Source organism: Ranitomeya imitator, chromosome 7, assembly GCF_032444005.1.
Source record: "Ranitomeya imitator isolate aRanImi1 chromosome 7, aRanImi1.pri, whole genome shotgun sequence".
Taxonomy (NCBI): Eukaryota; Metazoa; Chordata; class Amphibia; order Anura; family Dendrobatidae; genus Ranitomeya; species Ranitomeya imitator.
Genome location: NC_091288.1, coordinates 217377292 through 217402301, shown reverse-complemented (window position 1 = coordinate 217402301; position 25010 = coordinate 217377292). Strand labels below are relative to the sequence as shown.

Below are 25010 nucleotides of genomic sequence, written 5' to 3'. Positions count from 1 at the left end.
GTAGCCGGTTATGTCCCTTATATTTCTCCGGGATGCGGCGCGGTGAGAGCGGAGCCGGGGCAGAGAGGCGACTGCGGAGCTCAGGATGGAGACGTATGTGAGTACCGCAGAGCGAGGGGTGACACATCTGCTTAGTTGTGCGTGCGGGCGTTTTTCCTGTCTGTGCTGTCAGTCTTCACTGCAGTTCTAGAATTGTATTCCTAATTCGCCTCTATGGCCTGAAGTGGCTGATAACAGGGAGTAATAGATACAGTTCTCTGCACAGTAAATAAATGTTCATTAAAGGGAGAATGTTCTCTGAATGCAGCCTGCAGTGTAAAGCATGAAACAACCTTTTATTAAAATCCTATCACCCAATATAACAAGTCCTCTGCCTTCTTATTTGGTTCTTTACCCCGGGGCTCCCCTGGTCAGGGCTCAGTGTTATATTAGAGGGCAGGCGTCTCGCTGGGGTCTTTTGTTTTGGCAGTTTAGGTTCTGACCACCAGGTGGAGACAGTGCGCAGACCTTCCTATGTGTTGATTTCTTAATCTTATCTGCTTCTGAGAAAGCTGGGTGTCGTAGACAAAAGTTTAAATCCATACAGACATCTTCGGGGAGGGGACATATCACCTGCACATTGAACATGGGATTAATTATAACTGGGGTAGTGGGAAACTAATTATAACTGGGAAAATGGCAGAGAGCTGACACTTCAATCTCCATTGAAGTAGAGAGCTCCTGCAGTGACCAGGTAATTACAAGAGGAGATTTTCTCTGAGAGCCAGACGCTAAGCTTGGGATTCATTTATTCAGAGGTGGAGAAGTTCACTTCTAAGGCATGAGCTTACACTGATCAAGGCCCTGTCTGAGACTCTTTGGAGCCAGTGGTTAGTGATGAATATTGGGGTTTGCATCGATCCAATATTTATGGCAGGTATATTTTCGGTGTCGTAGCAAAAGCATGAACATAATGCATTCCCTTACATCACCGTAAGGCCGTTTTAACCCCTCCAACATAATACTGGACAAATGGATGATGCTATCCATGCCATGTTTCACCTCCATAGAAAGGTTATGAGAACAATATCTCCTGCCTGGGACCTCCAGAGGTGAAGATATCCTGAAAGATGGGGATCTCATAATCCTCTAAAACAACCAGCACATCCCAAAACCAGTCTTCATATGAAGCCACTAAGGGGAGGAATGAGAGCGTAACCTTCATCTAAAAAAAATGAGTTTGGGTTTCTGTCATTGTTCATTCTGGAAGATGTAGTTTGCTGTGACAGTGTTCCTCTTTCCTAATCACAGTTCTTCCCTCCATAAAGACAAGAACCGTTCTTGTGACATCAGGTTTAGGAATTCTCTTTTGTTATCCCTATTATTCTATGTAATTGTAAATGTTTTCTTCCCGTATTGTATCATCTTTGTATATTCGTTATAAACACGGTCTTTCTGGATTAAACATTTAATAGTTCTGTTCCTCTTGTTCTGTAAACCGCACCCCTGAAGCCATTCACTGCCTGTAAAGGGTATAAACGATTGGTGGCGGCAGCGAGTAGTTCTTTTGTTATTGTGGAGCTGGCAGTGACTGTATCGGGGTACGTCTACAGCCTAGTAGTGGAAGCCGCCGCCGCGGCCTCGTCAATCACTCGTCAGTCAATGATGTAATAGTCCTGACGATTGGAGGCAGGGGAATTGCATCTCCTGAACAGACTGGCGGCAGCAGTGGGATCTAGGCGCTATCTCTTTGGTGTTACCCCTAACACTAGGTGACACCGGTGCGGCCGCTGTAGGGGCTTAAGGTTGGCGTTTTCCATCTTTCCGAGACTCCTGATAATCTAGTGATACAGGATGAAGCAAATCTGGAGTGTGGGAAAGCTGGGCTACGCCTGTTCACTCTGACTACAACCCTCTCCCCATTCCAGGACACCTCCAAAGAATACTCCGACTTCCTCTCCGCGGTTCCGGAGGGCACGTTCTATAGGTTCCCCCTCATCCCGGTTCATGGCGTTCCCCTGATGAAGCCGATCGCGACATCCTGGGAGAGGATAGAAAAGTTCCAGGCGCGGCCGGATGACCTCCTGATCGCCACTTACCCCAAAGCAGGTAAGGGCCGCCCCATCATTAGGGCTCCGACTCCGGGTTGTTACAATGTATCAGCGTAGACACTCTTCTGTGTCCTGATAGTTTGTTACAATGTATCAGTCTGAATCCCAAAAGATTGTCATAGTTGGACTCATTGCAACGAAGCATCAGCTGTGAGAACTTTGAGGGTTCAATTCGCTGTCAGTTATCAGAGGTAGTGATGGTAAACTCCTCTGGCCACCGTTCTGTGCAGGGACCACATGGATGCAGGAGATCATCGACTCCATAATGAACGAGGGAGAAGTGGAGAAAACCAAGCGTGCCCCCACACACGTGCGCTCGCCCTTCCTGGAGATCTGCTCTCCCCCTCCGGTGCCATCAGGTGAGTACACGGTGCCATCAGGTGAGTACACGGTGCCCTGCGGAGCCCCCTACTGGTAACTAATGTAGGGTTCTTACTCCAGAGCTGTATTCACAGTTCAGCTAAATAATCTTTATTTTATAATAATCTTTATTTTTATATAGCGCTAACATATTCCGCAGCGCACACATCATCATTACTGTCCCCGATGGGGCTCACAATCTAAATTCCCTATCAGTATGTTTTTGGAATGTGGGAGGAAACCGGAGAACCCGGAGGAAACCCACGCAAACACGGGGAGAACATACAAACTCCTTGCAGACGTTGTCTGTGGTGGGATTTGAACCCAGGACCCCAGCGCTGCAAGGCTGCTGTGCTAACCACTGAGCCACCGCGCTAAATGCTGCTTGCATTGCTGACATCCTGTTGCGTGGCATTGTTGTGTGGGGCGTGTAGATTATTTGTACAGAAGTTTGATGAGGAGTCTCCCAGCAATTCATGCTCTCTATAGATAGAAGTCTGCAGAAGTGTGATTGCAGCTCTGGAAGTGGCTACATGTAAAACACTGGACTCTGACTCCATTTCTTCTCTATAGGGATTGACCTGCTGGAGGTGACGCCGTCCCCGCGGCTGGTGAAGACCCATTTACCCTACGAACTGGTGCCGGAGTCCTTCTGGAAGGAGAAGTGTAAGGTCGGGAGCCGCTCCTCATTACCCTACAAAGCAGCCCCCATAGCAGAGACATCCACGGCACCCGCACCCCACTGCCACAATAGTGACATCCACGGCACCCACACCCCACCGTCACAAAAGTGACATCCACGGCACCCGCACCCCACCGCCACAATAGTGACATCCACGGCACCCGCACCCCACTGCCACAATAGTGACATCCACGGCACCCGCACCCCACCGCCACAATAGTGACATCCACGGCACCCGCACCCCACTGCCACAATAGTGACATCCACGGCACCCGCACCCCACTGCCACAATAGTGACATCCACGGCACCCACACCCCACAATAGTGACATCCACGACACCCGCACCCCACTGCCACAATAGTGACATCCACGGCACCCGCACCACACTGCCACAATAGTGACATCCACGGCACCCGCACCACACTGCCACAATAGTGACATCCACGGCACCCGCACCCCACTGCCACAATAGTGACATCCACGGCACCCACACCCCACCGTCACAATAGTGACATCCACGGCACCCACCGTCACAATAGTGACATCCACGACACCCACACCCCACCGTCACAATAGTGACATCCACGACACCCACACCCCACAATAGTGACATCCATGGCACCCGCACCCCACCGTCACAATAGTGACATCCACGACACCCGCAACCCACTGTCACAATAGTGACATTCACGGCACCCGCACCCCACCGCCACAATAGTGACATCCGCGGCACCCGCACCCCACCGTCACAATAGTGACATCCACGACACCCCCACACTCACATCTCAACAAAGACCTATAAGCCCCCCTATTATAAGAGACATCCATGATGCACCCCACCATCATAACAGGGGTCCACAGTGCTCCCACACCTTACCATCACAACAAAGACATCAACAGTGCCCCCACCATCATAACATACCCCGACACCACACTATCACAACAGACATCCACTGCGCACCCACCATCATCATAACAGGGCCATCCATAGCGCCCCCATACCCAGCTGTCCCAGCAGAGACATCTCCAGTGCACCCACACCTCAATACCACCACAGACATCCATGGCCCCTTCCCCATCACAGCAGAGACATCCCTGGAGCCCTTCCCACTGTCACAACCGAGGTGTCCTCAGCGCCCCCCATTCAACGCAGAGACATCCTTGGCGCCCCCTCACCAGTGACTACTTCTCGTCATTCACGGTCAGACTTTGCCCGTTCCACCTTTTGTCTCCTCTTGTTGTAGACGATCTACGTTGCCCGTAACGCCAAAGACAACGCGGTGTCTTATTACTTCTTTGATGTGATGAACAAGACGCAGCCGGACCCCGGAACGTGGGAAGAATATGTGCAAAAATTTCTGAAGGGTGACGGTGGGTGACTTCTACATCCAACTTTCTCCATACATCCAGCCTTATACTCCAGAGCTGAATTCACAGTTCTGCCTCTAGTCATTAATAATCGGCGCTCCCTCTCTTGGTTAATATTGACCCAATGAATTGAGGGTGAGAACCCTACATCTGAGGATTTGGGATCTCTAAAAACCACAGAGGCAGCAAAAAGCTCCCATGTCTGCAGCCTGAGAGCTAACAGCGAAGCAGCGCGGCTCCTGACACTCTCTCTTCTTCCAGTGGCCTGGGGGAGCTGGTTTGACCATGTCCTTGGCTGGTGGAAAGCCAGAGAGAAGCATGAAATCCTGTACATGTTCTATGAAGACATGAAGGAGGTGAGGAACTGGCTGACTCCAGAGAGAAGTAGCCGAACGTCACTGAATGTCACTATTTATACAGGACCCCAAACGTGAGATCAGAAAAGTCATGAAGTTCTTAGGGAAGAAACTATCGGAAGAGTCCGTGGAGAAGATCTACAAACACACGTCATTTAGCGCCATGAAAGAGAATCCGATGGCCAACTACAGCAGCCTGCCCGATAACGTGCTGGACCAGTCTCTGTCCCCCTTCATGAGGAAAGGTGCGTCCAAAAAAAATGGATGGGGTATTAGAATAAAAATAAAAGAAAAATAGCAGTTTTCATAGTGGCCACTAGATGTCAGCAAAGAGGAAACAGCTCAATTTAAGGCTGCTCGCTTTATGGCAAGCTGTAAATTCGCTGCTCTAAGCCTTTTCAGCAGTTTATCAAGCAGAAAAAGGTGTAAATCACAAGAGGAGCCTGACCAGGGGCTGTATACAGCACAGTACCATCATACAAGGCCCCCTACCTGTGTACTGGAGTCTCCCCTTGAAATTATCAATTGAATAATTAATTTTGCTTTCCTTTACAATTTTAGGGGAAGTTGCCGATTGGATGAATCACTTCACTATATCTCAGAATAAGATATTTGATGAGGAATATCAGAGGAAGATGAAGGGATCCACCCTGAAGTTTCGCAGCAACATCTGACGGCGCACAGAAGAGTTCACTGATGTTTCGAAGATCTCTGCTTGCTGTCAATCACTTCCACAGCTTCTGCTCTAGTCCTACGTACGGCTACTGCGGCTCCCCCGGACGCCATGGTATACAGCGCCTGATGCTGAGCTGCCACAGACAGGGCAGCTCCATCTATTTGTCTACTTACTGTGCATAAAAGGAAAACCCCACCGGACGTCCTCTATGGACAGGCCCCTTACATACCCCCCTCTTTTGTCCTGGTCGTAGGCAACGATGCAGTGTCTCCGCACCTTCTCTCCCCTTATAACACCCAGGACTTCAGCCTAATGCATTTTACCTGCGCTGATACACTGTAACAAAGTATCAGCACAAGATCGACACCTGAGCTGCCGATGAGTTCACCTCGCAGAGGATCACCTAAGCCGGACACAACTGTAACAAACTCTCAGCAGCTGAAGTTCTAGGTCTGTAGCATAATCTAGAATGTTCCCGCTCACTGACAGAAAGCGGAGATCCTGAGGTCAAAGCTGATGGCAGCTGAAAATTATTAATTTTTGCAATAAACTTATAAAAGTTTGTATCGGCAACTTCTTTCTTGCATCTGTTTGTTACACTGTGAGGGGATAAATGGGGCGAAAGCTCTGGAGCATCCTTCTAAGAATCAGAGGAAGAACTTGTCTCCTCCACTATGCTTTACACTGCAACTCTGCTTCAAGAAGGAGCTTAAATAAGGACAAGAAGGAGGAGCCTCAATATGAGGAGCAGCTTCAATGAGGCAGGAGTCCCAAGAGTAGATGTGTAGTTGAGGGGTGGAGGAGCTCCGGTGTTGGTGAGGCGGTAGCTCCGGTGTTGGTGAGGCGGTAGCTCCGGTATTGGTGAGGCGGTAGCTCCGGTGTTGGTGAGGCGGTAGCTCCGGTGTTGGTGAGGCGGTAGCTCCGGTGTTGGTGAGGCGGTAGCTCCGGTGTTGGTGAGGCGGTAGCTCCGGTGTTGGTGAGGCGGTAGCTCCGGTGTTGGTGAGGCGGTAGCTCCGGTGTGGGTGAGGCGGTAGCTCCGGTGTTGGTGAGGCGGTAGCTCCGGTGTTGGTGAGGCGGTAGCTCCGGTGTTGGTGAGGCGGTAGCTCCGGTAGTGGTGAGGCAGTAGCTCCGGTGCTGGTGAGGCGGTAGCTCTGGTGTTGGTGAGGCGGTAGCTCCGGTAGTGGTGAGGCGGTAGCTTCGGTGCTGGTGAGGTGGTAGCTCCGGTGCTGGTGAGGCGGTAGCTCCGGTGTTGGTGAGGCGGTAGCTTCAGTGTTGGTGAGGCGGTAGCTTCGGTGTTGGTGAGACGGTAGCTCCGGTGTTGGTGAGGCGGTATCTCTGGTGTTGGTGAGGCGGTGGCTCCGGTGTTGGTGAGGCGGTAGCTCCGGCGTTGGTGAGGCGGTAGCTTCGGTAGTGGTTAGGAGGCAGCAGGGTCAGTGCAGGCTGTAGGCTTTCCTGAAGAGATGGGTTTTCAGGTTCCGTCTGAAAGATCCGAGGGTGGTTGATAGTCGGACGTGTTGGGGCACTGAATTCCAGAAGATGGGGGATATTCGGGAGAAGTCTTGGAGGCGGTTGGGTGAGGATCTGATAAGTGTGGAGGAGAGAAGGAGGTCTTGGGAGGACCGGAGATTACGTGAGGGAAGATATCGGGAGATTAGGTCAGAGATATATGGAGCAGACAGGTTATGGATGGCTTTGTAGGTCAGTATTAGGAAAGAAATATATCTTGGTACCGTGTTAGCCAGTGGATAGAAAAACATTTAGAATTTCTTTTAGTCTTTGCCTGATGAAGGGACCTGTGTAGTCTCGAAAGCTTGCAATTTGTTACCATCTTTTCAGTTAGCCATTAAAAGGTATCAACCACTGAGGACTCTCAATTCTAAATATTTTTCTAGGTCAGTATTAGTAATGTGAACTGGATACGCTGAGGGAATGGGAGCCAGTGAAGAGATTTGCAGAGGGGGGAAGCGGAGGAGTAGCGAGGAGAGAGATGAATTAGTCGGGCAGCAGAGTTAAGGATGGACTGGAGAGGTGCAAGGGTGTTAGCAGGGAGGCCACAGAGGAGGATGTTGCAGTAGTCGAGGCAGGAGATGATGCACAAGCATTTTAGTAGATTGACGGTTGAGGAAAGGACGGATTCTGGAGATATTTTTGAGCTGGAGGCGACAGGAGGTGGAAAGAGCTTGGATGTGCGGTTTGAAGGACAGGGCAGAGTTGAGGGTTACTCCGAGGCAGCGGACTTCCGGTACGGGGGAGGGCGTGATGTCATTGATTGTGATACATAGGTCAGGTATAGAAAGATCTATGAGATGGAGGAAAGATGATGAGTTCAGATTTGTCCACATTGAGGTTGAGGAAGCGAGAGGAGGAGGAGGAGGAGGAGGATATGGCTGAGAGACACTCTGGGATTCTGGACAGCAGAGAGCAGAGTCTGGACCAGAGAGGTAGATCTGAGTGTCATCAGCATATAGATGGTACTGGAATCCATGGGACTCTATGAGTTGTCCCCGGGCATCTAGAACATTCCGCAGATCTGGCTGCTTCTTATCATTGGACTCATTCCAAGTAACATCAAAAATCCACACAGCGAGGACGGAGCGTACTGTGACCCCAGATAAGAACACACGAGAGCAGCCAAGAGGTTCATTCAAACAGTGAATAGAATGACAGTCACAGTGTGGACTGACAGCAAGTGATAGTGGGAGCAGGAATATAGCTCTTATAACATTCGGGGGGCTCGGAAGGCTTAGTGGTGCCGCCCAGAATAATAGATGGGGGTTAGAGGTTCTGTTTCCGCAGTAATCCCTCATCCTGTTCTCTGATTTCCAAGGTATCATTGTCCTGTACAGTGCTGATGGGAGTAATGAGGATATACTACAGCAGTGATGTCACCGCTCTCCTGATATAAGTGATATACTACAGCAGTGATGTCACCGCTCTCCTGATATAAGTGATATACTACAGCAGTGATGTCACCGCTCTCCTGATATAAGTGATATACTACAGCAGTGATGTCACCGCTCTCCTGATATAAGTGATATACTACAGCAGTGACGTCACCGCTCTCCTGATATAAGTGATATACTACAGCAGTGATGTCACCGCTCTCCTGATATAAGTGATATACTACAGCAGTGATGTCACCGCTCTCCTGATATAAGTGATATACTACAGCAGTGATGTCACCGCCTTCCTGATATAAGTGATATACTACAGCAGTGATGTCACCGCCCTCCTGATATAAGTGATATACTACAGCAGTGACGTCACCGCTCTCCTGATATAAGTGATATACTACAGCAGTGATGTCACCGCTCTCCTGATATAAGTGATATACTACAGCAGTGATGTCACCGCTCTCCTCATATAAGTGATATACTACAGCAGTGATGTCACCGCCCTCCTGATATAAGTGATATACTACAGCAGTGATGTCACCGCCCTCCTGATATAAGTGATATACTACAGCAGTGACGTCACCGCTCTCCTGATATAAGTGATATACTACAGCAGTGATGTCACCGCTCTCCTGATATAAGTGATATACTACAGCAGTGATGTCACCGCTCTCCTGATATAAATGATATACTACAGCAGTGATGTCACCGCTCTCCTGATATAAATGATATACTACAGCAGTGATGTCACCGCACTCCTGATATAAGTGATATACTACAGCAGTGACGTCACCGCCCTCCTGATATAAGTGATATACTACAGCAGTGATGTCACCACTCTCCTGATATAAGTGATATACTACAACAGTGATGTCACCGCCCTCCTGATATAAGTGATATACTACAGCAGTGACGTCACCGCTCTCCTGATATAAGTGATATACTACAGCAGTGATGTCACCGCTCTCCTCATATAAGTGATATACTACAGCAGTGATGTCACCGCCCTCCTGATATAAGTGATATACTACAGCAGTGATGTCACCGCCCTCCTGATATAAGTGATATACTACAGCAGTGACGTCACCGCTCTCCTGATATAAGTGATATACTACAGCAGTGATGTCACCGCTCTCCTGATATAAGTGATATACTACAGCAGTGATGTCACCGCTCTCCTGATATAAATGATATACTACAGCAGTGATGTCACCGCTCTCCTGATATAAGTGATATACTACAGCAGTGATGTCACCGCACTCCTGATATAAGTGATATACTACAGCAGTGATGTCACCGCTCTCCTGATATAAGTGATATACTACAGCAGTGATGTCACCACTCTCCTGATATAAGTGATATACTACAGCAGTGACATCACCGCTCTCCTGATATAAGTGATATACTACAGCAGTGACGTCACCGCCCTCCTGATATAAGTGATATACTACAGCAGTGATGTCACCACTCTCCTGATATAAGTGATATACTACAACAGTGATGTCACCGCCCTCCTGATATAAGTGATATACTACAGCAGTGACGTCACCGCCCTCCTGATATAAGTGATATACTACAACAGTGATGTCACCGCCCTCCTGATATAAGTGATATACTACAGCAGTGATGTCACCGCTCTCCTGATATAAGTGATATACTACAACAGTGATGTCACCGCCCTCCTGATATAAGTGATATACTACAGCAGTGATGTCACCACTCTCCTGATATAAGTGATATACTACAGCAGTGACGTCACCGCTCTCCTCATATAAGTGATATACTACAGCAGTGATGTCACCGCCCTCCTGATATAAGTGATATACTACAACAGTGATGTCACCGCCCTCCTGATATAAGTGATATACTACAGCAGTGACGTCACCGCCCTCCTGATATAAATGATATACTACAGCAGTGATGTCACCGCTCTCCTGATATAAGTGATATACTACAGCAGTGACGTCACCGCTCTCCTGATAAGTGATATACTACAGCAGTGACGTCACCGCGCTCCTGATATAAGTGATATACTACAGCAGTGATGTCACCGCCCTCCTGATATAAGTGATATACTACAGCAGTGACGTCACCGCTCTCCTGATATAAGTGATATACTACAGCAGTGATGTCACCGCTCTCCTGATATAAGTGATATACTACAGCAGTGATGTCACCGCTCTCCTGATATAAGTGATATACTACAGCAGTGATGTCACCGCTCTCCTGATATAAGTGATATACTACAGCAGTGACGTCACCGCTCTCCTGATATAAGTGATATACTACAGCAGTGATGTCACCGCTCTCCTGATATAAGTGATATACTACAGCAGTGACGTCACCGCTCTCCTGATATAAGTGATATACTACAGCAGTGACATCACCGCTCTCCTGATATAAGTGATATACTACAGCAGTGATGTCACCGCTCTCCTGATATAAGTGATATACTACAGCAGTGATGTCACCGCTCTCCTGATATAAGTGATATACTACAGCAGTGATGTCACCGCTCTCCTGATATAAGTGATATACTACAGCAGTGACATCACCGCTCTCCTGATATAAGTGATATACTACAGCAGTGATGTCACCGCTCTCCTGATATAAGTGATATACTACAGCAGTGATGTCACCGCTCTCCTGATATAAGTGATATACTACAGCAGTGACGTCACCGCGCTCCTCACGTCCTTCCTGCAGCCGCACCGGAACCTCGTTTCTGACGTTTTTTGTTGCTGTTTTCTGGGAACTGTCGCACAAGCCCCGCCTCCTCCTCCTCCTATTGGCTGAATCTCCCTCTGCTCATCGCACCCCTTGCTCTTAGTAACCAAGCAGCCCCCTAGCAACCAGCGGCCGTGCGGCCACATACAGCACTTTCAGATTGCGCGTCGCTGGACAGTGACGTCACCGGCCGCCGGCTCCCTCCGAGCACAAGCATGTGTCCCTCCCTCCAGCCTGGGCGGCCTGGTTTCCGGTTTCCGGCCTGTGTTGCAGGGGCTGGTGAAGCGGAGGGAGGAAAGGATGGTCCTGATTAAGGAATTGTGAGTGCTCCCGGCCCGCGGGCCGGCCTGGGCATGTGGGGACCCCCTGGTAGGGACTGTGGGGGGCTGCCCGGTGAGGGAGGGGGCTGGTGACATATGGGAGGGGGCTCAGCTGTAGTGTCTGGGCATGCTGGGGCTTGTGGTTCTGCCCCCTGTAGTGTATGTGCACAATATGGCGGTGTCCCCCGGTTACGTCACATGGAGGTTTGGGATTCGCTGGACTCTTCTGACTTTCTCCGTTTTTTCTCTTCCAGCCGCGTCTTTCTGCCCATCTCGGTGGAGGAGGTAAGTGCGACACTTCCCCTTTAAATCCAGGCTCCTGCTTTACGGCCGCCGCGATGTTGGCCACCAGCTTGGACCGAAGAGCGCGCTGACCAATGAGGAGGCTTCGGCGGTCGCCCCGGTAACGTGCGGCTTCTCTCTCCAGTACCAGGTCGGGCAGCTGTTCTCGGTGGCGGAGGCCAGTAAGGACAACACCGGGGGAGGGGAGGGCATCGAGGTGCTGAAGAACGAGCCGTACGAGCGCGACGGGGAGAAGGGGCAGTACACCCACAAGATCTACCACCTGCAGAGGTGAGCGCCGTTACCCATAGCAACCGGCCGCCGCTCGCAGGAATGGTGAGACGTGTGGTGACGTGTGTTCTCGCCTCGCAGTAAGGTCCCCAGCTTCGTGAAGATGATCGCCCCCGAGGGATCGCTGGTGTTCCACGAGAAAGCCTGGAACGCGTATCCGTACTGCCGCACCAGTGAGTGTCGGGGGGCTGCATAGTGAGAGGTAATAGTGTGCGGGGGTCTCGTAACCATGTCGTCTCTCTTCTCCCCCCTCCCGCGGCTGCAACCGGACATCAGTCGTCACTGTGAGTATATACAGCGCATCCTGTCTGCACCGCCCGCTAATGTGCACCGCCCGCTGTGCCATACCTGCCCACTAATGTGCCCCTACCTGCCTGCTAATGTCACCACCCGCTAATATGCCCTAGCTGCTGTGCCATACCTGCTCGCTGTGCCCTCACCACCCGCTAATGTTCCCTGCCCGCTGTGCCCCTACCTGCTTGCTGTGCCATAACTGCCCGCTGTGCCCCTACCCACCTGCTGTGCCATACCTGCCCACTAATGTGCCCTACCTGCCCACTGTGCCGTACCTGCCCACTAATGTGTACCGCCCGCTGTGCCGTACCTGTCCACTAATGTGTACCGCCCGCTGTGCCGTACCCGCCCCCTGTGCCCCTACCCGCCCGCCAATGTTCACCACCCGCTAATGTGCCGTACCTGCCCGCTGTGCCGTACCTGCCCGCTGTGCCGTACCTGCCCGCTGTGCCGTACCTGCCCGCTGTGCCGTACCTGCCCGCTGTGCCGTACCTGCCCGCTGTGCCGTACCTGCCCGCTGTGCCGTACCTGCCCGCTGTGCCGTACCTGCCCGCTGTGCCGTACCTGCCCGCTGTGCCGTACCTGCCCGCTGTGCCGTACCTGCCCGCTGTGCCGTACCTGCCCGCTGTGCCGTACCTGCCCGCTGTGCCGTACCTGCCCGCTGTGCCGTACCTGCCCGCTGTGCCGTACCTGCCCGCTGTGCCGTACCTGCCCGCTGTGCCGTACCTGCCCGCTAATGTGCCCCTACCTGCCCGCTAATGTGCCCCTACCTGCCCGCTAATGTTCACCACCCGCTAATGTGCCCTCACCGCCCGCTAATGTGCCCTCACCGCCCGCTAATGTGCCCTCACCACCCGCTAATGTGCCCTCACCACCCGCTAATATGCCCTGCCCGCTGTGCCCCTACCTGCTTGCAGTGCCGTAACTTCCCGCTGTGCGCCTACCTGCCCTCTAATGTGCACCACCCGCTGTGTGCCTACCTGCACAGTCCCTCATGTCCCAGTTCTCTCACTCCCTGTCTGCACTTATGCTCTCCCCTCTTCCTCATTTCCCTCTCGCGATCGCCGCCTCCCCTCTGCGCCGCCTCCCCTCTGCGCCGCCTCCCCTCTGCGCTGCCTCCTCTCCGCGGTTTCAGTTTCTTGGACAGTATGTAGCTGTGGGACCTTCCTGGTCCGGCTGCTGTTTTGTGCCATGTATCTTCTTCTCCTCCTCCCTCTTTCTGCTCCTCCTGGCCATAAATCCCTGTGGGAGCCTCCTCCAGTCTCTCTCTGTGGTGACGTGATGATTTTTTTTCCTGTGTGAGATGTTCTGATACCGGTGATCAGTGTACATCAGGTGGTCTCAGACAGCGGAGCCCCCCCCACCACCACCTGTACAGGATCCGGGGTACTTTGGCTTTTAAATAAACATTAGGGATTATAGACCACTGGTGATGGCTGTGACCTGAGTAGATGTGATGATTTCACTCGCTGGATGGTGAACTTTTTCTCTCTATCCCCTCTGCATCCCTTCCCACACTTGCTCTCCTTTCTGCTTCCCTTCCCGCGTTTTTTCTCTCGCTGTTGCTCCCTTCCCTCTCTCTCTCCCCTCTGCCTCCCTTTCCTCGCGCTCTCCCCTCTGCCTCCCGCTCCTCGCGCTCTCCCCTCTGCCTCCCGCTCCTCGCGCTCTCCCCTCTGCCTCCCTTTCCTCGCGCTCTCCCCTCTGCCTCCCTTCCCTCGCGCTCTCCCCTCTGCCTCCCTTTCCTCGCGCTCTCCCCTCTGCCTCCCTTTCCTCGCGCTCTCCCCTCTGCCTCCCTTTCCTCGCGCTCTCCCCTCTGCCTCCCTTTCCTCGCGCTCTCCCCTCTGCCTCCCTTTCCTCGCGCTCTCCCCTCTGCCTCCCTTTCCTCGCGCTCTCCCCTCTGCCTCCCTTTCCTCGCGCTCTCCCCTCTGCCTCCCTTTCCTCGCGCTCTCCCCTCTGCCTCCCTTTCCTCGCGCTCTCCCCTCTGCCTCCCTTTCCTCGCGCTCTCCCCTCTGCCTCCCTTTCCTCGCGCTCTCCCTTCTGCCTCCCTTTCCTCGCGCTCACCCCTCTGCCTCCCTTTCCTCGCGCTCTCCCCTCTGCCTCCCTCTCCTCGCGCTCTCCCCTCTGCCTCCCTCTCCTCGCGCTCTCCCCTCTGCCTCCCTCTCCTCGCGCTCTCCCCTCTGCCTCCCTCTCCTCGCGCTCTCCCCTCTGCCTCCCTCTCCTCGCGCTCTCCCCTCTGCCTCCCTCTCCTCGCGCTCTCCCCTCTGCCTCCCTCTCCTCGCGCTCTCCCCTCTGCCTCCCTCTCCTCGCGCTCTCCCCTCTGCCTCCCTCTCCTCGCGCTCTCCCCTCTGCCTCCCTCTCCTCGCGCTCTCCCCTCTGCCTCCCTCTCCTCGCGCTCTCCCCTCTGCCTCCCTCTCCTCGCGCTCTCCCCTCTGCCTCCCTCTCCTCGCGCTCTCCCCTCTGCCTCCCTCTCCTCGCGCTCTCCCCTCTGCCTCCCTCTCCTCGCGCTCTCCCCTCTGCCTCCCTCTCCTCGCGCTCTCCCCTCTGCCTCCCTCTCCTCGCGCTCTCCCCTCTGCCTCCCTCTCCTCGCGCTCTCCCCTCTGCCTCCCTCTCCTCGCGCTCTCCCCTCTGCCTCCCTCTCCTCGCGCTCTCCCCTCTGCCTCCCTCTCCTCGCGCTCTCCCCTCTGCCTCCCTCTCCTCGCGCTCTCCCCTCTGCCTCCCTCTCCTCGCGCTCTCCCCTCTGCCTCCCTCTCCTCGCGCTCTCCCCTCTGCCTCCCTCTCCTCGCGCTCTCCCCTCTGCCTCCCTCTCCTCGCGCTCTCCCCTCTGCCTCCCTCTCCTCGCGCTCTCCCCTCTGCCTCCCTCTCCTCGCGCTCTCCCCTCTGCCTCCCTCTCCTCGCGCTCTCCCCTCTGCCTCCCTCTCCTCGCGCTCTCCCCTCTGCCTCCCTCTCCTCGCGCTCTCCCCTCTGCCTCCCTCTCCTCGCGCTCTCCCCTCTGCCTCCCTCTCCTCGCGCTCTCCCCTCTGCCTCCCTCTCCTCGCGCTCTCCCCTCTGCCTCCCTCTCCTCGCGCTCTCCCCTCTGCCTCCCTCTCTTCGCGCTCTCCCCTCTGCCTCCCTCTCCTCGCGCTCTCCCCTCTGCCTCCCTCTCCTCGCGCTCTCCCCTCTGCCTCCCTCTCCTCGCGCTCTCCCCTCTGCCTCACTCTCTTCGCGCTCTCCCCTCTGCCTCCCTCTCCTCGCGCTCTCCCCTCTGCCTCCCTCTCCTCGCGCTCTCCCCTCTGCCTCCCTCTCTTCGCGCTCTCCCCTCTGCCTCCATCTCCTCGCGCTCTCTCATCTTTAGTTTCTACCTGTGTGAGATGTTCTGATACCGATGATCATTGTACATCAGGCGGTCACAGACAGCAGAGCCCCCAATCCCCCCACCTGTACAGGATTGGTGCTATTTTGGCCCTTATAGCCATGCTGGGGATTGTAGTACGCTGATGACGGCTGTGGCCTGAGTGGATGTGGTGATTTCGCTCTCAGGATGGTGGACTCGTCCTCCAGTTATTTTTGTGGCAGTGATGGCCGTTTCCTGGGCCGGTCCCATCACTTCCCCTCTAGCAGCAGCGTGTCCCTCCCGTCCGGTGTGCTGATGTTGTTGTGTCAGCAGGGGGCGCTGTTCCATAGAGGTCTATGGAGAATCCTGGCTGCTTTTTGCATATTTTTTAATCCTGACTTTTCCCCCCAGAACGAATACATGAAAGACGACTTCTTCATCAAAATCGAGACTTGGCATAAACCCGATTTTGGAAGCCTGGAAAACGTGAGTCTTCCCTCGCCCATCCCCCGTATGCAGGTTTGTGCCCCCTAATTCCCGGACCTTCCCGTCCCCTGCAGGTCCATGGACTGGATGCCGAGACCTGGAAGGAAGTGGAGGTGGTACCTATCGACATTGCAGACCGCTCCGAGATCGCCGAAGATGTGAGTGCAACGACTGCGGCTGTGTCCTCCTGACGTGGGACTGCACATTTACCCAGGTCTGACTGTGTCTCAACAGGACTATAAACCAGAAGAGGATCCTGCGACCTTCAGGTCGGAGAAGACGGGGAGAGGTCCCCTAAATAAGGACTGGATGGTACGATCCTTTCACTTTCTTTAAATGGACAGTACCATGGAGCAGCAGTGCTCATCCTGAGCCTCCTGGTTCACGGACGCAGTGAGCTAATCCTCTTTTTGGTCCTTGGCTGTAGAAAGAAGTGTTGAACAACCCCTCGTGCCCTCACATGTGTGCCTACAAGCTGGTCACCGTCAAGTTCCGGTGGTGGGGTCTTCAGGGCAGAATGGAGAAATTTATCCACAAGGTGAAAACTCCCTTTAAGGATTTCCCAGAATTCCTACAGCATTGCATTGTGGGAGATGTTGGATGTAGGAAACCCTACTCTACAGTGTTAAACGCCCACAATGCACCCCTCTCCTGGAGAGAGAACCTGAGATGTTGGCCTGAGAGCTAACAGGAAAGCAGCAGAACCTTGATTGCAGCTCTGGATGTGACGAGGATGTAATTCAGTGATCCAGCCACAATGTGAGAGCTAATAGGAAGGAGCAGAAGTCCAGCAGCAGCTTTGGTTGTGACTGGAGTGTGATGTGTATTACCATAAGTACCATCTTTCACATCCAGAGCTGCGCTCAAGCTTCTGCTCCTTCCTGTCCTCTCTCAGGCTCAACAAAAACCTCTACATTTTGTATTCTAGCAAGAGAAGCGCCTCTTCACCAACTTTCACCGCCAGCTCTTCTGCTCGTTGGACCGGTGGGTGCACCTGAACATGGACGACATCCGTCGGATGGAAGACGAGACGCAGCGAGAACTCGACGAGGTGCGTTTTTTTTTTTTGGCGGGGGGGGGGGGGGATCGGTCTTAAGTCGTCCTTTTATTTCTAGGACTCATCGATTTTATTATCTTCTCTCCCAGATGAGGCAAAAAGGACAAGTCAGAGGAATGTCTGCCAAAGATGAATAAAGCCCTGGGGTCCTCGGAAAGGAACAAGTAAGAAAAGGGTTAAATCAGCCGAGCAGTGCAGTACCGGCAGTGACCACTGGGTGGTGTGCTTTGCAATGTCGCCATCTACAGGCAGAATAGGTAATTACATCTATGTTTTTCTTCAGATCCCTCTGGGGCGGAGTCTGGACCACCTTCCTTCTCATTGGCTGATCTGCGCAGGGGGCGTGTCTGAAAGGAGCAATGACTGGAGAGGAAGATCTGCTGAGCCGTCCCCCGCGGACTCCTTCCTGCCCGATCCTTTCATGTTTTGGCCTCTCGTCAATGTTTTTTTTTTTTTTTCCTACTTGCCCTCATCATTGCCAGACTCTGTTAACCTCTTCACTGCCCCAGGACTCAGCTGCCTAATGTGTAACCCTTCCTTGTTGGAGACGGACACTGAGAGGCGGAGCAAACCCCGCCGCCCCCTTAACGGTTCTTAGAATGTTCCGCCAGACCGAAAAAAAGAGTTTTATTACGAGATTTATTATGAGACTATCGGTGCATCCGCCGTGACTGATGTCCAGCAGTGGAGCGGTTAATGCTGCCACAGTCCAGCGGCACAGGGGTTAATGTCTTTCCTTCTCGTGGATTGTTCCATTTCTGGGATGGCGGGCGGGGGGGGGTGTTGCTTGGTGCGGTCCGGTAGGGGAGGCCGGCGGGGCAGCACTTCAGGGTCCAGAGACGCAGGTTATAGAGAAGAGACCAGGAGGGCGGAATCATCCGGGGGGACGGGATGGAGGGGCTTTAGTAATTTTTTTTTTTTTTTTAAAGTTATCATGTGACCGCATTTATGAAAATAAAATTAAAAAAAAATCCTTTATTTCGGCCTCGATCGTCTGTGATCTACCGGATCTGCCTCAGGCCTTGGCGCAAGTGGACGGTGGCAGCGGGCGGAGGTGGATGGGGCGCGAGCGGGGGTCACGGTGCCGGCGGTGATTCTTCACGATGAGGTGGAACGGAAGAGCGACGGCGACCAGAGACAAAGCCAGGAAGCCAGCGTGGATCTACAGCAACGGGAGAAGAGGTTACAGGGAGAAGGGATCTACTCCAGAGCAGAATAGTGAGCGCAGCTCTGGAGTATAATACAGAATGTAACTCAGGATCAGTAATGTAATGTATGTACACAGTGACTGCACCAGCAGAATAGTGAGTGCAGCTCTGGGGTATAATACAGAATGTAACTCAGGATCAGTAATGTAATGTATGTACACAGTGACTGCACCAGCAGAATAGTGAGTGCAGCTCTGGGGTATAATACAGGAGGTAACTCAGGATCAGTAATGTAATGTATGTACACAGTGACTGCACCAGCAGAATAGTGAGTGCAGCTCTGGAGTATAATACAGGATGTAACTCAGGATCAGTAATGTAATGTATGTACTCAGTGACTGCACCAGCAGAATAGTGAGTGCAGCTCTGGGGTATAATACAGGAGGTAACTCAGGATCAGTAATGTAATGTATGTACACAGTGACTGCACCAGAATAGTGAGTGCAGCTCTGGAGTATAATACAGGAGGTAACTCAGGATCAGTAATGTAATGTATGTACACAGTGACTGCACCAGAATAGTGAGTGCAGCTCTGGAGTATAATACAGGATGTAACTCAGGATCAGTAATGTATGTACACAGTGACTGCACCAGAATAGTGAGTGCAGCTCTGGAGTATAATACAGGATGTAACTCAGGATCAGTAATGTAATGTATGTACACAGTGACTGCACCAGCAGAATAGTGAGTGCAGCTCTGGAGTATAATACAGGATGTAACTCAGGATCAGTAATGTAATGTATGTACACAGTGACTGCACCAGCAGAATAGTGAGTGCAGCTCTGGAGTATAATACAGAATGTAACTCAGGATCAGTAATGTAATGTATGTACACAGTGACTGCACCAGCAGAATAGTGAGTGCAGCTCTGGGGTATAATACAGGAGGTAACTCAGGATCAGTAATGTATGTACACAGTGACTGCACCAGCAGAAGAGTGAGTGCAGCTCTGGAGTATAATACAGGATGTAACTCAGGATCAGTAATGTAATGTATGTACACAGTGACTGCACCAGCAGAATAGTGAGTGCAGTTCTGGGGTATAATACAGGATGTAACTCAGGATCAGTAATGTAATGTATGTACACAGTGACTGCACCAGCAGAATAGTGAGTGCAGCTCTGGGGTATAATACAGGAGGTAACTCAGGATCAGTAATGTAATGTATGTACACAGTGACTGCACCAGCAGAAGAGTGAGTGCAGCTCTGGAGTATAATACTGGATGTAACGCAGGATCAGTAATGTAATGTATGTGCACAGTGACTGCACCAGCAGAATAGTGAGTGCAGCTCTGGGGTATAATACAGGATGTAACTCAGGATCAGTAATGTAATGTATGTACACAGTGACTGCACCAGCAGAATAGTGAGTGCAGCTCTGGAATAAAATACAGGATGTAACTCAGGATCAGTAATGTAATGTAGGTACACAGTGACTGCACCAGCAGAATAGTGAGTGCAGCTCTGGAGTATAATACTGGATGTAACTCAGGATCAGTAATGTATGTACACAGTGACTGCACCAGCAGAATAGTGAGTGCAGCTCTGGGGTATAATAGAGGAGGTAACTCAGGATCAGTAATGTAATGTATGTACACAGTGACTGCACCAGCAGAATAGTGAGTGCAGCTCTGGAGTATAATACTGGATGTAACTCAGGATCAGTAATGTAATGTATGTACACAGTGACTGCACCAGCAGAATAGTGAGTGCAGCTCTGGAGTATAATACAGGATTTAACTCAGGATCAGTAATGTAATGTATGTACACAGTGACTGCACCAGCAGAAGAGTGAGTGCAGCTCTGGAGTATAATACTGGATGTAACTCAGGATCAGTAATGTATGTACACAGTGACTGCACCAGCAGAATAGTGAGTGCAGCTCTGGGTTATAATACAGGATGTAACTCAGGATCAGTAATGTAATGTATGCACACAGTGACTGCACCAGCAGAATAGAATAGTGAGTGCAGCTCTGGAGTAAAATACAGGATGTAACTCAGGATCAGTAATGTAATGTATGCACACAGTGACTGCACCAGCAGAATAGTGAGTGCAGCTCTGGAGTATAATACAGGAGGTAACTCAGAATCAGTAATGTAATGTATGCACACAGTGACTGCACCAGCAGAATAGTGAGTGCAGCTCTGGGGTATAATACAGGATGTAACTCAGGATCAGTAATGTAATGTATGTACACAGTGACTGCACCAGCAGAATAGTCAGTGCAGCTCTGGGGTATAATACAGGAGGTAACTCAGAATCAGTAATGTAATGTATGCACACAGTGACTGCACCAGCAGAATAGTGAGTGCAGCTCTGGGGTATAATACAGGATGTAACTCAGGATCAGTAATGTAATGTATGTACACAGTGACTGCACCAGCAGAATAGTGAGTGCAGCTCTGGGGTATAATACAGGAGGTAACTCAGGATCAGTAATGTAATGTATGTACACAGTGACTGCACCAGCAGAATAGTGAGTGCAGCTCTGGGGTATAATACAGGATGTAACTCAGGATCAGTAATGTAATGTATGTACACAGTGACTGCACCAGCAGAATAGTGAGTGCAGCTCTGGAGTATAATACAGGAGGTAACTCAGGATCAGTAATGTAATGTATGTACACAGTGACTGCACCAGCAGAATAGTGAGTGCAGCTCTGGAAGATAATACTGGATGTAACTCAGGATCAGTAATGTATCTACACAGTGACTGCACCAGCAGAATAGTGAGTGCAGCTCTGGAGTATAATACAGGATGTAACTCAGGATCAGTAATGTAATGTATGTACACAGTGACTGCACCAGCAGAAGAGTGAGTGCAGCTCTGGAGTATAATACTGGATGTAACTCAGGATCAGTAATGTATGTACACAGTGACTGCACCAGCAGAATAGTGAGTGCAGCTCTGGGGTATAATACAGGATGTAACTCAGGATCAGTAATGTAATGTATGCACACAGTGACTGCACCAGCAGAATAGTGAGTGCAGCTCTGGGGTATAATACAGGATGTAACTCAGGATCAGTAATGTAATGTATGTACACAGTGACTGCACCAGCAGAATAGTGAGTGCAGCTCTGGAGTATAATACAGGATGTAACTCAGGATCAGTAATGTATGTACACAGTGACTGCACCAGCACAATAGTGAGTGCAGCTCTGGAGTATAATACAGGATGTAACTCAGGATCAGTAATGTAATGTATCTACACAGTGACTGCACCAGCAGAATAGTGAGTGCAGCTCTGGAGTATAATACAGGATGTAACTCAGGATCAGTAATGTATGTACACAGTGACTGCACCAGCAGAATAGTGAGTGCAGCTCTGGGGTATAATACAGGATGTAACTCAGGATCAGTAATGTAATGTATGCACACAGTGACTGCACCAGCAGAATACAATAGTGAGTGCAGCTCTGGAGTAAAATACAGGATGTATCTCAGGATCAGTAATGTAATGTATGCACACAGTGACTGCACCAGCAGAATAGTGAGTGCAGCTCTGGGGTATAATACAGGATGTAACTCAGGATCAGTAATGTAATGTATGCACACAGTGACTGCACCAGCAGAATAGTGAGTGCAGCTCTGGGGTATAATACAGGAGGTAACTCAGGATCAGTAATGTAATGTATGTACACAGTGACTGCACCAGCAGAATAGTGAGTGCAGCTCTGGGGTATAATACAGGAGGTAACTCAGGATCAGTTATGTAATGTATGTACACAGTGACTGCACCAGCAGAATAGTGAGTGCAGCTCTGGAGTATAATACAGGATGTAACTCAGGATCAGTAAAGTAATGTATGTACACAGTGACTGCACCAGCAGAATAGTGAGTGCAGCTCTGGAGTATAATACAGGAGGTAACTCAGGATCAGTAATGTAATGTATGTACACAGTGACTGCACCAGCAGAATAGTGAGTGCAGCTCTGGAGTATAATACAGGATGTAACTCAGGATCAGTAATGTATGTACACAGTGACTGCACCAGCACAATAGTGAGTGCAGCTCTGGAGTATAATACAGGAGGTAACTCAGGATCAGTAATTTAATGTATGTACATTGTAACTGCACCAGCAGAATAGTGAGCGCAGCTCTGGAGTATAATACAGGAGGTAACTCAGGATCAGTAATGTAATGTATGTACACAGTGACTGCACCAGCAGAATAGTGAGTGCAGCTCTGCAGTATAATACAGGATGTAACTCAGGATCAGTAATGTATGTACACAGTGACTGCACCAGCAGAATAGTGAGTGCAGCTCTGGAGTATAATACAGGATGTAACTCAGGATCAGTAATGTAATGTATGTACACAGTGACTGCACCAGCAGAATAGTGAGTGCAGCTCTGGGGTATAATACAGGATGTAACTCAGGATATGTAATGTATGTACACAGTGACTGCACCAGCAGAATAGTGAGTGCAGCTCTGGGGTATAATACAGGATGTAACTCAGGATATGTAATGTATGTACACAGTGACTGCACCAGCAGAATAGTGAGTGCAGCTCTGGGATATAATACAGGATGTAACGCAGGATCAGTAATGTAATGTATGTACACAGTGACTGCACCAGCAGAATAGTGAGTGCAGCTCTGGGGTATAATACAGGAGGTAACTCAGGATCAGTAATGTAATGTATGTACGCAGTGACTGCACCAGCAGAATAGTGAGTGCAGCTCTGGGTTATAATACAGGATGTAACTCAGGATCAGTAATGTAATGTACACAGTGACTGCACCAGCAGAATAGTGAGTGCAGCTCTGGAGTATAATACAGGAGGTAACTCAGGATCAGTAATGTAATGTATGTACGCAGTGACTGCACCAGCACAATAGTGAGTGCAGCTCTGGGGTATAATACAGGATGTAACTCAGGATCAGTAATGTAATGTATGTACACAGTGACTGCACCAGCAGAATAGTGAGTGCAGCTCTGGAGTATAATACAGGATGTAACGCAGGATCAGTAATGTAATGTATGTACACAGTGACTGCACCAGCAGAATAGTGAGTGCAGCTCTGGAGGATAATACAGGATGTAACTCAGGATCAGTAATGTAATGTATGTACACAGTGACTGCACCAGCAGAATAGTGAGTGCAGCTCTGGGGTATAATACAGGCTGTAACTCAGGATCAGTAATGTAATGTATGTACACAGTGACTGCACCAGCAGAATAGTGAGTGCAGCTCTGGAGTATAATACAGGATGTAACCCAGGATCAGTAATGTATGTACACAGTGACTGCACCAGCAAAATAGTGAGTGCAGCTCTGGAGTATAATACAGGAGGTAACTCAGGATCAGTAATGTAATGTATGTACACAGTGACTGCACCAGCAGAATAGTGAGTGCAGCTCTGGAGTATAATACAGGATGTAACTCAGGATCAGTAATGTATGTACACAGTGACTGCACCACCAGAATAGTGAGTGCAGCTCTGGGGTATAATACAGGATGTAACCCAGGATCAGTAATGTAATGTATGTACACAGTGACTGCACCACCAGAATAGTGAGTGCAGCTCTGGGGTATAATACAGGATGTAACTCAGGATCAGTAATGTAATGTATGTACACAGTGACTGCACCAGCAGAATAGTGAGTGCAGCTCTGGAGTATAATACAGGATGTAACTCAGGATCAGTAATGTAATGCATGTACACAGTGACCAGCAGAATATTGAGTGCAGCTCTGGAGTATGATGCAGGAAGTGACTGTTTCCTTACCCAGAATGGGTCTTTCTTCAGGGGTCCTGTGACCAGTAGGAAGAGTGGATGCTGGACAAGGGACAGGATTGATGAGATGAACGTGTTGATTCCCAGCAAAGCGCCGAAATGTTGGCTGGGGAACCTGAGGGACATATTGGACATTGTAACACCTGCATTATTGGAGTGTGGTGGGGTCATGTCACCAGAGCATTATACTCACACACACAGATAAAGAGTGGCGCCAACTAAAAACATGGACGTTCTCATCGCCACGTGGAGGATGAAGCCGATAACCTCGGGGGCAAAGAGAAAGGTAAAAGTCAAAAGGAGAAAAGCACAAAATCTCCCCACTGCTGCTATCCTGAGCGTAGTACCAGTCACTGCCTGCAGGTGGAGATGCGAGGAATGTGTATGAAGGTGACGCATCACCATCTGCTGGCTGTGAGGTGGTACTACATGCATCTTGGATCGTTGGGCTGAGCCTGGTGTGATCATTGCCTTCCTCCGTTTACCTGGATGTGAAGAGATGGAACGAGACAAATGATCCCAAAACAAATGACCAGAAGAGTCCGGAGGATATAGACGGCAGCCAGCCTCCTCACGCTGCATGCTCTCCGGGGAGGATTCCTACAAGACACCATCACATCATGAGGATTACAGCAATCTAGTCCGGAGAGGATGGAGCGCAGTATACAACATGGAAGCACCTGGCGGGGGGTTGGTCACTCGGTTTTCCCATTTTTCGGATGCGATGGTTATGGAGTAAAACAGAGATCATCGGCGCGGCAAACAGTCCGATCATCTGCAGCGCCCCAAACACGGAGGAGTAGAGATCTGCAAGGGCGAGACACCATTATAGGGACATAAAAGGGCTGAGACTAAGAT

The 25010-nt window shown here is 50.8% G+C and overlaps 3 protein-coding genes across 5 annotated transcripts in view; 2 read left to right on the top strand and 1 right to left on the bottom strand.

Moving 5' to 3' along the window:
* Nucleotides 1-6106, top strand: LOC138645544 (sulfotransferase 1C1-like). The gene is made up of 8 exons (XM_069734938.1): nt 1-97; nt 1908-2088; nt 2321-2449; nt 3024-3121; nt 4378-4504; nt 4763-4857; nt 4922-5102; nt 5419-6106. Exons 1-8 carry the CDS (start codon nt 86-88, stop codon nt 5529-5531), a joined length of 936 nt encoding a protein of 311 aa, XP_069591039.1. The 5' UTR covers nt 1-85; the 3' UTR covers nt 5532-6106.
* A 5158-nt stretch (nt 6107-11264) lies between these two features.
* LOC138645543 (phosphatidylinositol transfer protein beta isoform-like) lies at nt 11265-17824 on the top strand. Its single transcript, XM_069734937.1, has 12 exons — nt 11265-11474; nt 11729-11759; nt 11902-12047; nt 12129-12220; nt 12324-12331; nt 16063-16137; nt 16212-16295; nt 16372-16449; nt 16565-16675; nt 17066-17188; nt 17284-17358; nt 17478-17824. Exons 1-11 carry the CDS (start codon nt 11455-11457, stop codon nt 17329-17331), a joined length of 816 nt encoding a protein of 271 aa, XP_069591038.1. The 5' UTR covers nt 11265-11454; the 3' UTR covers nt 17332-17358; nt 17478-17824.
* The window catches only part of LOC138645542 (large neutral amino acids transporter small subunit 4-like), a 46494-nt gene continuing 39284 nt past the window's right edge, over nt 17801-25010 (bottom strand). For 2 of the 3 annotated variants that reach the window (XM_069734936.1, XM_069734933.1), the window contains exons 10-14: nt 24833-24959; nt 24638-24752; nt 24346-24419; nt 24144-24267; nt 17801-18356 (exon numbers count right to left, since the gene is read on the bottom strand). In XM_069734936.1, the coding sequence (XP_069591037.1) occupies nt 18210-18356; nt 24144-24267; nt 24346-24419; nt 24638-24752; nt 24833-24959 (587 nt within the window). In that variant the 3' untranslated portion in view covers nt 17801-18209. The remainder of the gene's footprint in view (nt 18357-24143; nt 24268-24345; nt 24420-24637; nt 24753-24832; nt 24960-25010) is intronic. The other variant, XM_069734934.1, reaches the window with a different exon arrangement.

Excerpts from the sequence above, each read along its gene's own strand:
- LOC138645544 (XM_069734938.1), top strand. Across the intron at positions 3,122-4,377 it reads TCTGGAAGGAGAAGTGTAAG|ACGATCTACGTTGCCCGTAA; the intron begins GTCGGGAGCCGC and ends CTCTTGTTGTAG. Across the intron at positions 4,858-4,921 it reads TCTATGAAGACATGAAGGAG|GACCCCAAACGTGAGATCAG; the intron begins GTGAGGAACTGG and ends CTATTTATACAG.
- LOC138645543 (XM_069734937.1), top strand. The coding sequence starts at position 11,455 with ATGGTCCTGATTAAGGAATT. Across the intron at positions 11,760-11,901 it reads TGCCCATCTCGGTGGAGGAG|TACCAGGTCGGGCAGCTGTT; the intron begins GTAAGTGCGACA and ends TTCTCTCTCCAG. Across the intron at positions 16,138-16,211 it reads ATTTTGGAAGCCTGGAAAAC|GTCCATGGACTGGATGCCGA; the intron begins GTGAGTCTTCCC and ends CGTCCCCTGCAG.